A 16,082-nucleotide genomic window follows, 5' to 3' on the forward strand; every position below is an offset into this window, starting at 1 on the left:
AAGAACAGATCCAAAAAGGCCTTGATCTTCATAACACTGAAGCTGAAAATGTCTCTTAAGTTGAGTGTGAATGGTGTCAGACCTATGAAAGGTCAAAAGTATGAACGATGATATTCAGGAGAGCCAATGGGAGGACAGATTGACTCCGGCAGCCAGAACTTCTGGTGAAAGCTCCGGCACTGGAATTGAAAAAAAGCCAATAAGAAACAGAAGGTTTAGCAACTTGCAAATTCATATTTAGTGTAAAGTCGCAATGAAACTGAAGTAGCGACTGATCTTTTTCCATATTGTGATGTGCATTTGTGTATAACAGGATTATCGAAAAGGGAAAAAAAGTAGGGCAGGGACTTGGTGCATTGGTTGTTGATTGGATGTTGAGATGTGGGCGTGGCACTCACAAGCGGAGGGGCGGAGTTTAAGCGCACCTAATGATGAAGTCATACATCAGTCTGACGTTTTCACCAGAAGGTCTGGTTTTTATTACAAGGTCAAAACATTTGTAAAAAAAGAAACGAATGCATGGATATATAACATGCCTTCGCAAAATAGATATGGGGAATTATCATTTCATGTCGACATGATCTTTTAATAAACAGTGTGGGATGTTAGTTAGATTTTAAGTTAAATTTGCACAAGCAAATGATTTTGCAAGTGACTGGAATTTAAATGGCTCTGAATTAAATATTAAGTTTAATATCTCAAATCTTATGTCATCTAATAAATGCACTAATATTTGAGTCCGAGCTCTAACAAAACACCTGAATCAGCCAATCAAGACCTTTGGGTTCAAGTGTAAAAAAAAAAAAAAAAAAGACACACCATGTCTATACATTTTGTCCTAACCTAATTTGATTGTGTTCAATCTACTTAAATATATGTCAAATTTAAGTTTACTTAATCCGTTTGTGTTGGATTGCATGAATGATTTGTGTTTCATTAACTGAAACTGGGCGGTGCTTGTTAAGTTCCCAGCATGCTTTGCATATGGCTGAATTAGGAGAGAATAAATGTTGAAATTAAGTGTTATTTTATGTGTTTTTGAGAAAATGAGAAAAGGGGAAGACTTGATGGTGTGTAATTGTGTTTAATGTTCAATTACATTGGAATTATTAGAACCATTTATAAGTTTGTGGACTTATAATGCTACTTTTAACTACTCTGGCTTAAGGAGAATGTAAATCTTAGCATTTAAGTGCTATTGCTAGCTAATAGCTAGCTATAATCAATCAATTCAATTGTGTGACACTAAAATAAATGAAGTCTAATTGGATTAATGAATATAATAATTATATCAGGGAGCCTTTTATAATTCACTTTGAGACTACTTAATTGGGTCATTTAAAACGACTTAATTCCATGATGTTGAAGTTACATAAACAAATTATGTTCGTTTAACTTAATTGATTAATGTGGAACTGATGTACAGTATTAAATCATGTAAATCCAACAGACAATTTCTTTCAGGATTTTATTAAAATTATTAGCTAAATTAAAGTTATTTAGTTAACTTTGTTCATAAAGTTAAAGGTAAGTTATTTATGCTATCTTTTTGCTTTTTCTCTCTTAGGACATCCGTAATTTGGCTCAGAGGTCTCCGCTCATGGATGGATGTGAATGAAAGTATTTACCGGGACATAGAGGACGGGAGGCAGGAGGTGGTGAGTGTGTTTAGCATCTCTCAACACTGCTAACGGTCTGTGCGCGGCTTTAGCTTCACTGCGCCTCCACTTCGCCCGCCGGTTCTGGAACCAGATCTAAACAAATATGATAAACAACTATTACACTCTAACAAATCGCTCTTTGGCTGAACATGATTCAATCATGGGCCGTGGTTCCACATGACTGAAACAAGTAAACCCCAAAAGAATCAACCATGTACAACCAACTCGAATCAATGATGTCCATTTAACTTGAAAGAGTAGTTTTAGTTTAACTTAATTTAATGCTTCTGGTTTAGTACTGTGATTTTAATAACAACAAACTAAATATAACTTTTCTTTACACACTTCATTAGTCCAGAAGTTAAGCTGGTTTCATCCAGAGTACTAGTGTTTGCTTATTAAAGCAACTAAAACTAACAATTTTCTCATCTTGCTAAAAAAAAAAAAAAAAACACAAAATAACACTTTATTTCAACATTTACTCTCCCAGTTCAGCCCCTTTGCAAAGCATGATGGGAAGTGAAAGTCCCGTTTGATTGGGTTACTTGATTGAAACATGTTATTTCAAAATGAAATCAAGTTAAGTCAAAGAGTAACTGTTTCAAGTCAGTTTAACATGAACCAATCACATCTGAACCAGAAACCAATGGTGTTATATCAAAATAAATAGTTTAACAACAGCACATGACACACATATACTTCTTCATATCCACTTAATATCCATACTATGTATATTATATTATAGCTGAAATTATAGATTAATTATAGTGTTAAGTACAATATTTTATGTAGACTCTCAAAGTATACATACTTAAATTGTATATAGCCTATATAAAGCTACAAATACTGACATGGTAAATATATTAATTATATTATTAATTATATTATATTAAATTGTTATATTATATAATATTATAGTATTATATTAATTATATTATATTATATTGTTATATTATATTATATTATATTAAATATATTATTCATAGCTCAATATTTATACTCTGATATAAATTCGTTTATCGCGCCACAGAACTACTGAGACAAATCCAAAAAGCTAAAAGGTGCTTAAAATAAAGTTACAGCAAATAAAATGATACATTTCTTCCTTATATGCCTACAAAAATCTCCATATCTTAATGAAAGGAAGCACTGGTCGGGATTATTGCGTGTGTTTTTCCGGCTGTGTCGGACGGCGTACCTGTACTCGTCCCTCCGAGAGCTGCGTTCGACAGGCGACCCGGTCTCTGGTGTGAACGTCGGGATAGTGTGTTTCCTGGAAGACTCTCTCCAGCTCCTCCAGCTGGGACACTGTGAATGTGGTCCGCACCCGTCTGGGACCGGACCCGCGAGCTGCACCATCACAAAGGTATTCAGAAAATTGCTGCTAATCCTCTTATTGGGTTAAACAGATTGTATACATTTTTTTCGGTTACACTTTATTTGGTAACACTTTATTTTACAGTGTCCTTGTTACATATGATACATGTACTTATCGTAATAACAGTAAATTATGCATAATAATTACATGCAACTAACCCTCAACCAAATCCTAATCCTACATTAAGTACATGTAGTATTACTCAGTACTTAAATATATAATTACACTGTAACAATGACACCTTAAAATAAAGTGTAACCCTTTACTTTAAGGTGTCGTTGTTACAGTGTAATCATATATTTAAGTACTGAGTAATATTGAGCAACTACATGTACTTACTATAGGGTTAGAGGATTAGGATTTGGTTGAGGGTTAGTTGCATTAATAATTTACTGTTATTACTATGGTAAACATATTCAACAAGGACACTGCCAAGTAAAACGTTACAAGATATTTCAACACTGTTACCAGATCTTTTACACTGTAAAGACTAATAGTTGTTCGAACTAACTTAATGTCTAACAATTTGTCTAAAAATTTCATGTAAATTTTTTTTCTTTGTTACTCAGATTAGGAGTAGGATTTGATTGAGGGTTAGTTGCATGTAATTATGCATAATTTACTGTTATTACTATAAGTACATGTAACATATGTAACAAGGACACTAAAATAAAATGTTACTTATTTTTCTTATACACAAGCTATAAGCATAATATCAGTTAAAAAGACACCTGTGCATTGGCTGAGTTTAGGAGCGTCCGGCTTTGTCTTGGTCTGTGTACATCCAGATGTTTTAAGCGTCTTGTCTGTTCTGTCAGGTCGGACTGTCAAACTGGAAGGTTTTTTCAGTATTTCCTCGATGGAGTGTGACAGAAACTTTGAGCTGTTTGTGGATGTCCTGCTCTCCGTGTGTTTCTCTAGCTCCACATCAACTAATTGCATCGTGCTGTCGTCTTCAGCGTCCCAGATCGACTTGATCTTCTCCAGCTTTCCTATGTAACTAGAAGTCCAGTAGTTGCTTTCCCAGTGTCCACTGTGAGACGTCTGATATGATTGAAGCGTATAGGAGGAGTGTAACAAAACTCCTCAGTCATAAATGCTCCACCTCTACATGTTACACATATTTCCAAACCATCAAAAACTGCTCGGGATATTTTCAAACGGCATGCCTTTTATAGATTTGCTAACAATGCAACATGGGCTGGTGTGGTGCATTATAATTGCTTGATACGTATATTAAAAGAGCATTTATTTATATAAATTATGACAGCAATTTCTACTTAAGCAGTGTCATTTTGCCAAAGCAGTTGCACAGATGTAATGTAAGCATATTTGACATAGACAACAGCGCCACCAAGTGGTCAGCTGTAGGTTGGCTTTGTTTTAAAGTTGTTGCTGCAACTGTAGCCAGACTCAGCCAATGCAGTTTAGACCTTTGAGCACGTGCATTTTATTTAAAGGGATATTTCACCGCATGGAAAGATGAATGTGTATTTAAATTGGGTCATTTATGTAGCAGGAATGTGAAGTTATTTTAGAAGTTGGTGCCTTCTAGACTGAGAAAAGCCAGAAAATGTATTTTTGGCTCATGTGGATGAAAGACTACAACTCCCAGAATGCACTTGCTTCGCTGCCCTACGAGGCCACTCCCAAGCCACGCCTCCCGGTTACAGAGGGCAGTGTCGGGAGAAATGATACAGCTAGGCTACTAGTCGACTCGAAACTGTAAAGAGGGCGTTTTATGGTGAGATCCCCCTATGGGCGGGTTGAACACATGCGGGACGAGCTCCTCCTATTGGCTGGAGTCTCTCGCCTCTGGACAAAAGAGTCTCTGATGAGATAAATGACGATTTTTGCGTCATCAGAGTTTTTTTTTTTCAGACACACAATACAGAAATCTCTCGTCTCAGGGGGACATGAGGGAGGGAAGCACGGTCACTCGAAAATACTACCGGGTTTCAACTGATACAAAGCTTAATGCTAATAGGTGAAGTATCCCTTTAAGGCCCCGCCCACCAAAGACATGACAGCCAATCCAATACTATAAAATGAAAACTGGAGTTGGTTTTTAGTTCATGTATGTTGACTTTTCAGGCCATCTATATTGCTAGTGTACTCCTAAAGGATGATTTAGCAGAAATGTATATGTGTTTAAATGAAAGTTTTCTTATCACAGCCGTGATTAAAACACCATTCCATTGGTTATTTGCTCATATACATATATATATAATTTTATATATCTCTGAAATCTGAATATATCGTCAATCTAATTTACTATTTTTATGACCAATATTCAGCATTTGCACTGGCAATTAGGACATTTTTGCTACTCTACCTTTAAGTCGCCCATATGTACATATCATACGTATCTCTTTGTATGTGAAAATTAGTATCAGCATTGATGTTTAAACATGGGAGACGAGCGATGTTTGCAGTTTAGTTTCAGTAAATTGTAGTTTCAGTGAGTTTGGGTGGACTGGGAAGTAACTTTTCAGTCCTGGTTTCCATATATTAATCTCCGTCCCACCCTGGTTGCGGGAGCAGAGTACAGTAGGGTGAAAGTCAGCGTAGATGTTATTCATCCTGAGCTGAATAATTCACTAACACAAAAACTATTCATCCACACACAGATCTGAAAGTCCACGTCCTTCATGGATGACTCGAGGGAGACATTCATCTATATTTGATCACGTTTTCGTCCGTGACTGATGTGTCTCTGGCTAAATCTGTCTGTGTGTGTGGCTCTGTTTATCTGTGCTGCGTTTCGCTTTTCTGGAAGCACTTGAAAGTCTTTTACCCCCGGAGACACTAGATGGCAGCCTAAGACATCAAAAGCAGCGTGTTTGATGTAAATACATATCTCACGAGTAATTTGAATGTGTGTAGAGATGCGTAGCACTGTTATGTGAACACTTTTATAATTCTACATCATGAAAAAAATTAAGGCAATACGACTAGGGAGGCAGAAAACATTAATATTCACACCTTAATCAGAACAAAATCAAACTGCTATTGACATGAATAAGGAATATGGCTAGCATTTTAGCACTAATTTTATGTTATTTATTTTTAATATATATATATATATATATATATATATATATATATATATATATATATATATATATATATATATATATAGCTGGTTACACTTTTATTTTAAGGTGACGTACTTACATTGTACTGACTCAAATAAGTAGCCTACTGAATAATATTAATTAACTATGCACTTATTATAGAGTTTAGGGTTAGTTACTTGTAATTATGCATAATTTACTGTTATTACTATAGTAAGTACACGTAGTAACGTGTAACTGCACCTTAAAATAAAGTGTTACCTTATAGTTTTATATTAAACTTTAACATGGGCATTGTTATGCCATTCCAAGCATATTTAGCATGCTATAGGCCTACTAAATGGATTATTCTTTTCTCTTCAGCTTTTGTTTCTCTCTCTTCTCTCGGGCGTCTGCTACTCCTCTGACAGTCGACCTTTTCTCCCCTAGTCTCCGCTGTAATCTGTCTCTGAGAGGCAGGAGTGGTGCCAGATAGCTTTATTTCTGCAGTCTGAGGCAGCAAATGGATTACACATTCAATTAACACACAAGCCATCCTGCGCTCGCAGCCTCACGGCCAATTTACGTCAACAATACGACGCGTCTTAACAACACCGACCTTCATTTACTTCATTTACATGCTGCAGTTATGACCTGCGATCCCTCACACTGATAAACCCAGATACTCATAGATATATAGGCTATTTTTTTCTTTATTTTTTTATTATTAATCAGCCCACAGACTCCCTGCAGTACCGCCATATGCCCATAGGGGTCTCTCCAAACCTCCTGTTTAAAACTGGCTAATAAAAGTGTGACAGTATCACACCTGTTCACTCTGAACCTGAATGAAACAGTATACTGTACACTGTTTAGTGTATGTTTAGTATTTGAAGCAGTAATACAGTATGCATATGCAACGGCAAACATTTGTTGTCACACGACACAATATTGACTGTTTAAATCAGAGAGTTGCATCTTAGTTAGAAATAAAATGCATTTGCATAAAAGGTGCATTTTTAATATTTTTGTTGTTGTAGTTAATTATATATATATATCATAACCTTTGGCAACCTGATCAAATAATCACTCAAATAGTATTTTTTTTTACTTTTAACATTCTAAATATTTAAAAATAAATATATATATATATATTTTTTTTATATATTTAAAAAAATATTTTTTACAATTAAAAAAGATTATGTTGAAACAGTTTTCACTCAGAGATTGCTAGTAAATTTCAGAACTAATGGCAAGTAACACAGTGAATTAAGCATGACATTTTAAAGTAGAAAGACTGAAATAGTATTTACTCCAATACTCTTTTTATTAAATTTTTTTACACTGTATAAGTCATTTGTCACACTAGAAATTGAATATTGTATTCCATGCATTGTGCATGCAGTAGACCATCTGTAATTTCCATGCATGCAGAACATTTGCACAATATACTGTGCTGTGCATATTGCAATTGTATTGTAGAGTTGTATACTAGAATGCTTTCCCAATGTCGCTCGTTGCCTAAGGTGTGTGTGTTTCAGTGCTATTGGTTGATTTACACAGAGCTGTCACTGCCTAGAGGCTCTTCTCCTACCAGTCGGCATGCTGATTCGCAGACCACTGAAGGTCGAGCTCAAACTCGGCTCCGGAGCGAAGGCTTTGGCACAGTCTGATGGCACTGCATCTGCCAGGTGAAAGGCATTTGAGTGAGCGCATTTCATGCAACATTAAAGAGACTGCAATCAGTCCAAAGTGCACAAGTTCCTTCAGGAACAGGTTTGAAGGAAAAGTTCTTTTGAATTTTCTCCTTCTACCGCTCTCATAGTCAAATTATAGCTTTATGTGATTAACAGAGTCATTACATACTGATAGAAATTATACTTTAATGGTGCTTTTTGTCATTTTTAAAGCTCCACAGTGGCAATTATTTATTTATTTTTGGATGATCTGTCCCTTTAAGTGTGTGTTACATCATGAGAAGGGCAGTTAGTTGCTGCTTCTACTGTATATGGAGGACATACACCCGACTGTTCAGTATGCATCGTTCTCTACATGCCTGAATCTATTTTTGACCATCCTTCACTCGCCTAAAGGTTGCATGACTGCATGTGTTTAACTCAAAACAGGCTAGAGCTCTTGTCTGCTATAGACCCGTTTCATTATTCCCTTTGCTAATTGTCCTGTCCTGTTCTGTCTCGGTTTTCCCTCGAATCTTAATCTGGGAAAAGGGACTGCAGTGTCATTGTGCATTCTGTTCACAGTTCACAGAGGGAAGCTTGCTTTGGTGTAGACCAGTGAAGTTCGGTGGTGTGAAATGAAAATGCTGTATCATGTTATACTCTTCATGTTTTCTGTTGGATTAACATTCATTATTACTCGTATTTGCATGCAAAGACACAGTAGCCATTCAAATCACTGCAAAGGAACACCATGGCAACCGCTTAGAACACCCATAGAAACCCTGGCAACCACCCACAACTACATAGCAACATCTTGGCAACCACTGTAGCAACCACCTACAACCACATAGCAACTTCTTGGCAACCACCTAGAACACTGTTCCAACTGCATAGCAACATAGTCAAATCACTAAGAACATTTTCGCAACCACATAGTAACATGTTATCAATCACCCAGCTCACCATAGCAACCGTAACAACCATATAACAACACCCTGACAATTACCCACAACACACTAGCAACCACAGAAGAATTCAAACCACCTAAAACATTCTCACAACCACATAGAAACCCTGGCAACGACCTACAACCACATAGCAACTGCATAGCAACACCTTGGCAACCACTTAGAACACTGTAGCAACTGCATAGCAGCATGTTAAAATCACTAAGAACATTTTCGCAACCACATAGTAACGTTATCAATCACCCACCTCACCATAGCAACCATAACAACCATATAACAACACCCTGACAACCACCCACAACACACTAGCAACCACAGAGGAATTCAAACCACCTAAAACATTCTCACAACCACATAGAAACCCTGGCAACGACCTACAGCCGCATAGCAACTGCATAGCAACACCTTGGCAACCACCTAGAACACTGTTGCAACTGCATAGCAACATGGTCAAATCACTAAGAACATTTTCGCAACCACATAGTAACATGTTATCAATCACCCAGCTCACCATAGCAACCGTAACAACCATATAACAACACCCTGACAATTACCCACAACACACTAGCAACCACAGAAGAATTCAAACCACCTAAAACATTCTCACAACCACATAGAAACCCTGGCAACGACCTACAACCACATAGCAACTGCATAGCAACACCTTGGCAACCACTTAGAACACTGTAGCAACTGCATAGCAGCATGTTAAAATCACTAAGAACATTTTCGCAACCACATAGTAACGTTATCAATCACCCACCTCACCATAGCAACCATAACAACCATATAACAACACCCTGACAACCACCCACAACACACTAGCAACCACAGAGGAATTCAAACCACCTAAAACATTCTCACAACCACATAGAAACCCTGGCAACGACCTACAGCCGCATAGCAACTGCATAGCAACACCTTGGCAACCACCTAGAACACTGTTGCAACTGCATAGCAACATGGTCAAATCACTAAGAACATTTTCGCAACCACATAGTAACATGTTATGAATCACCCAGCTCACCATAGCAACCGTAACAACCATATAACAACACCCTGACAATTACTCACAACACACTAGCAACCACAGAAGAATTCAAACCACCTAAAACATTCTCACAACCACATAGAAACCCTGGCAACGACCTACAACCACATAGTAACTGCATAGCAACAACTTGGCAACCACCTAGAACACTGTAGCAACTGCATAGCAGCATGTTAAAATCACTAAGAACATTTTCGCAACCACATAGTAACGTTATCAATCACCCACCTCACCATAGCAACCATAACAACCATATAACAACACCCTGACAACCACCCACAACACACTAGCAACCACAGAGGAATTCAAACCACCTAAAACATTCTCACAACCACATAGAAACCCTGGCAACGACCTACAGCCGCATAGCAACTGCATAGCAACACCTTGGCAACCACCTAGAACACTGTTGCAACTGCATAGCAACATGGTCAAATCACTAAGAACATTTTCGCAACCACATAGTAGCGTGTTATTAATCACCCAGATCACCATAGCAACCATATAACAACACCCTGACAACCACCCACAACACACTAGCAACTACAAGGAAATGCCAGGGTCTCAACCTGGAACACCCTAACAACCACATAGCAAACTCCGCAACCACCCACAACCACATAGCAACACCTTGGCAACCACCTAGAACACTGTTGCAACTGCATAGCAACATGGTCAAATCACTAAGAACATTTTCGCAACCACATAGTAACGTTATCAATCACCCACCTCACCATAGCAACCATAACAACCATATAACAACACCCTGACAACCACCCACAACACACTAGCAACCACAGAGGAATTCAAACCACCTAAAACATTCTCACAACCACATAGAAACCCTGGCAACGACCTACAGCCGCATAGCAACTGCATAGCAACACCTTGGCAACCACCTAGAACACTGTTGCAACTGCATAGCAACATGGTCAAATCACTAAGAACATTTTCGCAACCACATAGTAACATGTTATCAATCACCCAGCTCACCATAGCAACCGTAACAACCATATAACAACACCCTGACAATTACCCACAACACACTAGCAACCACAGAAGAATTCAAACCACCTAAAACATTCTCACAACCACATAGAAACCCTGGCAACGACCTACAACCACATAGTAACTGCATAGCAACAACTTGGCAACCACCTAGAACACTGTAGCAACTGCATAGCAGCATGTTAAAATCACTAAGAACATTTTCGCAACCACATAGTAACGTTATCAATCACCCACCTCACCATAGCAACCATAACAACCATATAACAACACCCTGACAACCACCCACAACACACTAGCAACCACAGAGGAATTCAAACCACCTAAAACATTCTCACAACCACATAGAAACCCTGGCAACGACCTACAGCCGCATAGCAACTGCATAGCAACACCTTGGCAACCACCTAGAACACTGTTGCAACTGCATAGCAACATGGTCAAATCACTAAGAACATTTTCGCAACCACATAGTAGCGTGTTATTAATCACCCAGATCACCATAGCAACCATATAACAACACCCTGACAACCACCCACAACACACTAGCAACTACAAGGAAATGCCAGGGTCTCAACCTGGAACACCCTAACAACCACATAGCAAACTCCGCAACCACCCACAACCACATAGCAACACCTTGGCAACCACCTAGAACACTGTTGCAACTGCATAGCAACATGGTCAAATCACTAAGAACATTTCCGCAACCACATAGTAGCATGTTATCAATCACCCAGCTCACCATAGCAACCATAACAACCATATAACAACACCCTGACAATTACCCACAACACACTAGCAACCACAGAAGATTTCAAACCACCTAAAACATTCTCACAACCACATAGAAACCCTGGTAACGACCTACAACCACATAGCAACTGCATAGCAACACCTTGGCAACCACCTAGAACACTGTTGCAACTGCATAACAACACCTTGGCAACCACCTAGAACACTGTTGCAACACACTAAAACCACTAAGAACTGGCTGGTAGTTTTAGCTGTGTCATCGAAATTGGAATAGAGGAATTGTGACTTTTAATGGTATCTAAAATGTTGGTGTCATAACTGCATAAACGGCAGGTGTGCCAAAAAGTGCGTTTTAGGCCCTGTGTATATATCATCTCATATTTCAGTGCTGTGATCACATTTCATGACAGGAATGAGAAGGAGCCTCCAGCAATAATCATTCACGATTGTGTTTTTTCAAGCATCATTACCCATCACTGTACATGTAAATATGACAGCGGCTGCAGTGCAACATGGATCCGATGAGATGTTTCCGTTAACGAGAAGCCTCATTGGTTCCTCGACTCACTGTTAGGATAGAGACAGAACCGCACGCAAGAATCCTTTATGACTTTGGTGACTTTCTCAGTAAACTTGATTTATGTGTGTTGTAAAATTACTTCAGGACAAACGTCTGTCATTCAAGCTCTACTTCGTGACTCTGGTGCCCCACACCTTTATGAGGTCGTATCATAGAAACAGGATTTCTCTTGTTCTTTTCATAGAAAATGCTGGCATTCATTGACATTCACAGGACAGCGGTCGACCTGGACCATTTTTAAACACTGTGCTGCAAATATGGCTCATTGACAACTGTGTATGTTACCATTTGACTGGCTACATTTACTTATTAACACTTATTCAGCAACTTATTTTGGTGGAAGATTCCTATTTATTTATTTATTTAAAAAAAAAATAATCCTATTTTTATATATATATATATATATATATGGCGGAATAAATAAATAAAAAAATGGTAGGATATACAAAATACTTATTCGGATACATTTTTTTTACACATTTTTTATTTAAAATAAATGAAAAAAATAATGTTTATTTATTCATATTTTTATATTTATCCGAATAAGTATTTTGTATATCCTACCATTTTTATTTATTTATTTATTCATTGATTAAAATGTATCTTTTTTTTATTTTTATTATTGCAATTGTATTTATATTACATATTTCATATATTTAATTGATTCTAATGGTATTTTGAAATGTTGCCTATATGGCCAGTAGCAAGAACAACCTGTTTAATTTTTAGGGTGAGAATTAGACAATATAAAATATTAATGTAAAAACAAATTACACGTATTTTTGCTACAAAAAACCTTGACTGACATTTTAAGAAGAATTTAGGAATTGGAGTAGTCTTATTGCTTTAATTTACAGTTATATATGTAATGCTTTTCTATTTTTTCATGATGTAGAATTATAAAAGTGTTCACATAACATCTCTACTCTATTGAATGAAACCCTAGCATTATAATCTATTGTTTGAGCTAGAGGAATGAGCATCAGCATCGATGACTAAACACACGAGCTGCCGGGGTGAAGTTAGAGAGTGTATGTGATGGAGTCAGATTCACTGCATCACCCAGCGGACTCCTCTGTCCTGAAGCTGAACACACACTCGCGTTTAGACATGAATGACAGTACAGAGAGAACGCTGTCAGGTCAGATTTACACCGGCTGCTTTACACTCTCTGATCTGAGACAGACACTGTTTTGGGGTCCATTAACCCTGAAATGAAATCAGCGTCAAGTAAATCACCGCTCCTCCTCTAGCTTCTGCCTCTCCGTCTGGAGACGGATGAAGCTTGAGCTCTGCAGCTTGAGGACGGAGGAATTACAAACTCAAAGCTGAAAGATTATCAGCACACACTAATACTCTCAGTCAGTAAAATCAATGTTTTTTACTCCAGTTACCCCCTATATAGTCCAAGACGACATTCAGAGACTATACTACTGCTGTTAGCTTTATTCATTACCGCATACTAGTGTCAATAATAGATTTTAATTATAAATATTATGAAAGGTATTGTTTAAAAATATGAATAAATTAATAATAAATTCTTCAAGTTGTTGAGCGGATAGGCGCTTTTATTTATTTATGTACTTATTTATTTATATTATTTTAAAGGTAAAATAACTTTTTATTTATTAATTGAAATACATACATATTCTAATATATATATATATATATATATGAAACCACAAGGCAATCCATTAACAATCCCCAGAGAATATGGTTCTTGATAAGAAGAGGATTGTTTGCGGTGCATAAAATGCTGCAAATAATCACTTTAAGAATTTTTATTTTTTTAAATTGTACATTAAAATCTGCATCTCAGATTGAAACAGGATATTGAAGATCTATGATATATATGATCTTTGAAGATTAAAGTCGACATGAAATCAAAAGTGAATTGTTTTTTTTTTTTTTTAAGGTTTGTCTTTATAATGTCTACACTCTCAGAAAATAAAGTACATAATTGTACCTTTAGGGGTACAATGGCTTGTCACTGGGGCTGTACCCTCAAGGGTACAATATTGTACCTTAACCTTTAAATATATATACATATATGTACCTTTTAATGCTTTTTGACCCTCAAAAAGGTACCTTGAGGTCCAATAATAAGGCCTATGGGGTATGTTAGTGTAGATTGTACCTTGGGGGACAGAAATGGACTCCTACTGTACCCCTATTTCTGACAGTGTATATTATGTGACCCTGGACGACAAAACTAGTCACATGGGTCAATTTTTTGAACTTGAGATGTATATATCATCTGAAAGCTGAATGAATATGCTTCCCATTGATGTATGGTTTGTTAGGATAGGACAATATTTGGTCGAGATGCAACTATTTGAACATCTGGAATCTGAGGGTGCAAAAAAATCGAAACATTGAGAAAATCGCCTTTAAAGTTGTCCATTTATGTTCGCGATTGTGCTTCATTCACTCACAAAAATAAGTGTTTTATATATTTACCATAGGAAATTGACTAAATATCTTCATGGAACATGATCTTTACTTAATATCCTAATGATTTTTGGCATAAAAGAAAAATCGATAATTTTGACCCATACAATGTATTGTCGGCTATTGCCACAAATATACCCGTGCGACTCGTGACTGGTGACGTGATCCAGGGTCACATATACAAAGAGTTGCACAGAACCATTGAAGAACCTCAAGAGTTGGACTAAATTTCGCTAAATGTCAAATTAATAATTGTATATTTTCACTACCAAATGAAAAAACAACTGGATTTAATGTGGTCTCACTTGCTCTTGCAGCGTAAGATCTGCTCATCATGTGTCCTGAGGACTGATTTGAGAATATGAGTGTGTGTGATGATCTCTGACAGACATCAGATGATGGTTTTGTTCCTCATTAGCCGGAGGAGACGCGCGTCCCGCTTTCCGTAGTCCTGACCTGTATGACATCATCACCTATGCCGCAGAATCGGGACAGAAAAGGCCATCGCTGTCGGAGGAAATGTTCTGCGTCCATCCGACCAGAAACGTGTGTGTGAGTGTTTAATGATCAGACATGAAAGAGACACGAGGATGGATGGACTGTCAGATTTACTGTGGCATATGGCATAATTTGACTGTATACCACAATGCAACGGGCTCAACCTGACCTCTCGTATCCAGTGTGACGAATGATAATTCAAATGATATCCATTTATCAACTTGGAAGGTTATTTTGCATTTTTTAATGTGTTTATTTAAATTAGAAGTTAAAAACATGTTTCGAAGCACAGTAGATGTTACTTTTCCTTCAAGTCGAATGAGCATTGCATTCTGGGAAACAGTATTCCACACGTTATATACTGCACATTTTTGCATGCAGTTATAATGTCCACGCATAGAAGAATATTAACATTCTGTGAACAGCAGGGTTATTAGTTAACTAAAACTAAAACCATGAAAAAAAAAAAAATGTTAGTTGAAATAAAATAAAACATTAAATGAAATTTAAAAAAGAAACTTGATAAAACAAATATAAATAATTTGTAATTAAATTTTATCCTGAATTTTAAATAAAATATAAATATAAAAATGAATGAAAAATGAAAATACAAAACAATTAAAAATAAATTAAATAAATGTCTATATTCTAAATAAATCTGTTTATCTATCTATCTATCTATCTATCTATCTATCTATCTATCTATCTATCTATCTATCTATCTGTCTGTCTGTCTATCATCCATCCATCCATCTATCATCTATCTATCATCTATCTATCTATCATCCATCTATCTATCTATCCATCTATCTATCTATCTATCTATCTATCCATCCATCCATCTATCATCCATCTATCTATCTATCTATCTATCTATCCATATATCCATCCATCTATCTATCTATCTATCATCCATCTATCTATCTATCTATCTATCATCCATCCATCTATCTATCTATCTATCATCCATCATCTATCATCTATCTATCTATCTAT

General features: G+C 36.8%; 1 protein-coding gene across 1 annotated transcript; it reads right to left on the bottom strand.

The window, feature by feature from the left end:
• LOC311289351 (intestine-specific homeobox) lies at positions 1-4,071 on the bottom strand. Its single transcript, XM_084407281.1, has 4 exons — positions 3,771-4,071; positions 2,860-3,011; positions 1,629-1,754; positions 1-179 (listed from the first exon to the last, which is right to left on the bottom strand). The coding sequence occupies exons 1-4, from the start codon at positions 3,979-3,981 to the stop codon at positions 93-95; spliced, it is 576 nt and encodes a 191-aa protein (XP_084263407.1). The 5' UTR covers positions 3,982-4,071; the 3' UTR covers positions 1-92.
• Between the last annotated feature and the right edge of the window lie 12,011 nt (positions 4,072-16,082).

This window comes from Rutilus rutilus (genome assembly GCF_951802725.1).
Source record: "Rutilus rutilus genome assembly, chromosome: 4".
Lineage (NCBI taxonomy): Eukaryota > Metazoa > Chordata > Actinopteri > Cypriniformes > Leuciscidae > Rutilus > Rutilus rutilus.

Bases quoted from the DNA above. Each gene is read 5' to 3' on its own strand.
- LOC311289351 (XM_084407281.1), bottom strand. From the start codon at position 3,981: ATGCAATTAGTTGATGTGGAGCTAGAGAAACACACGGAGAGCAGGACA. The intron at 3,012-3,770 runs GTGTCTTTTTAA...GTGATGGTGCAG, and splicing joins TAAACTCAGCCAATGCACAG to CTCGCGGGTCCGGTCCCAGA. The intron at 1,755-2,859 runs GTACGCCGTCCG...ATATTTGTTTAG, and splicing joins TCTCGGAGGGACGAGTACAG to ATCTGGTTCCAGAACCGGCG.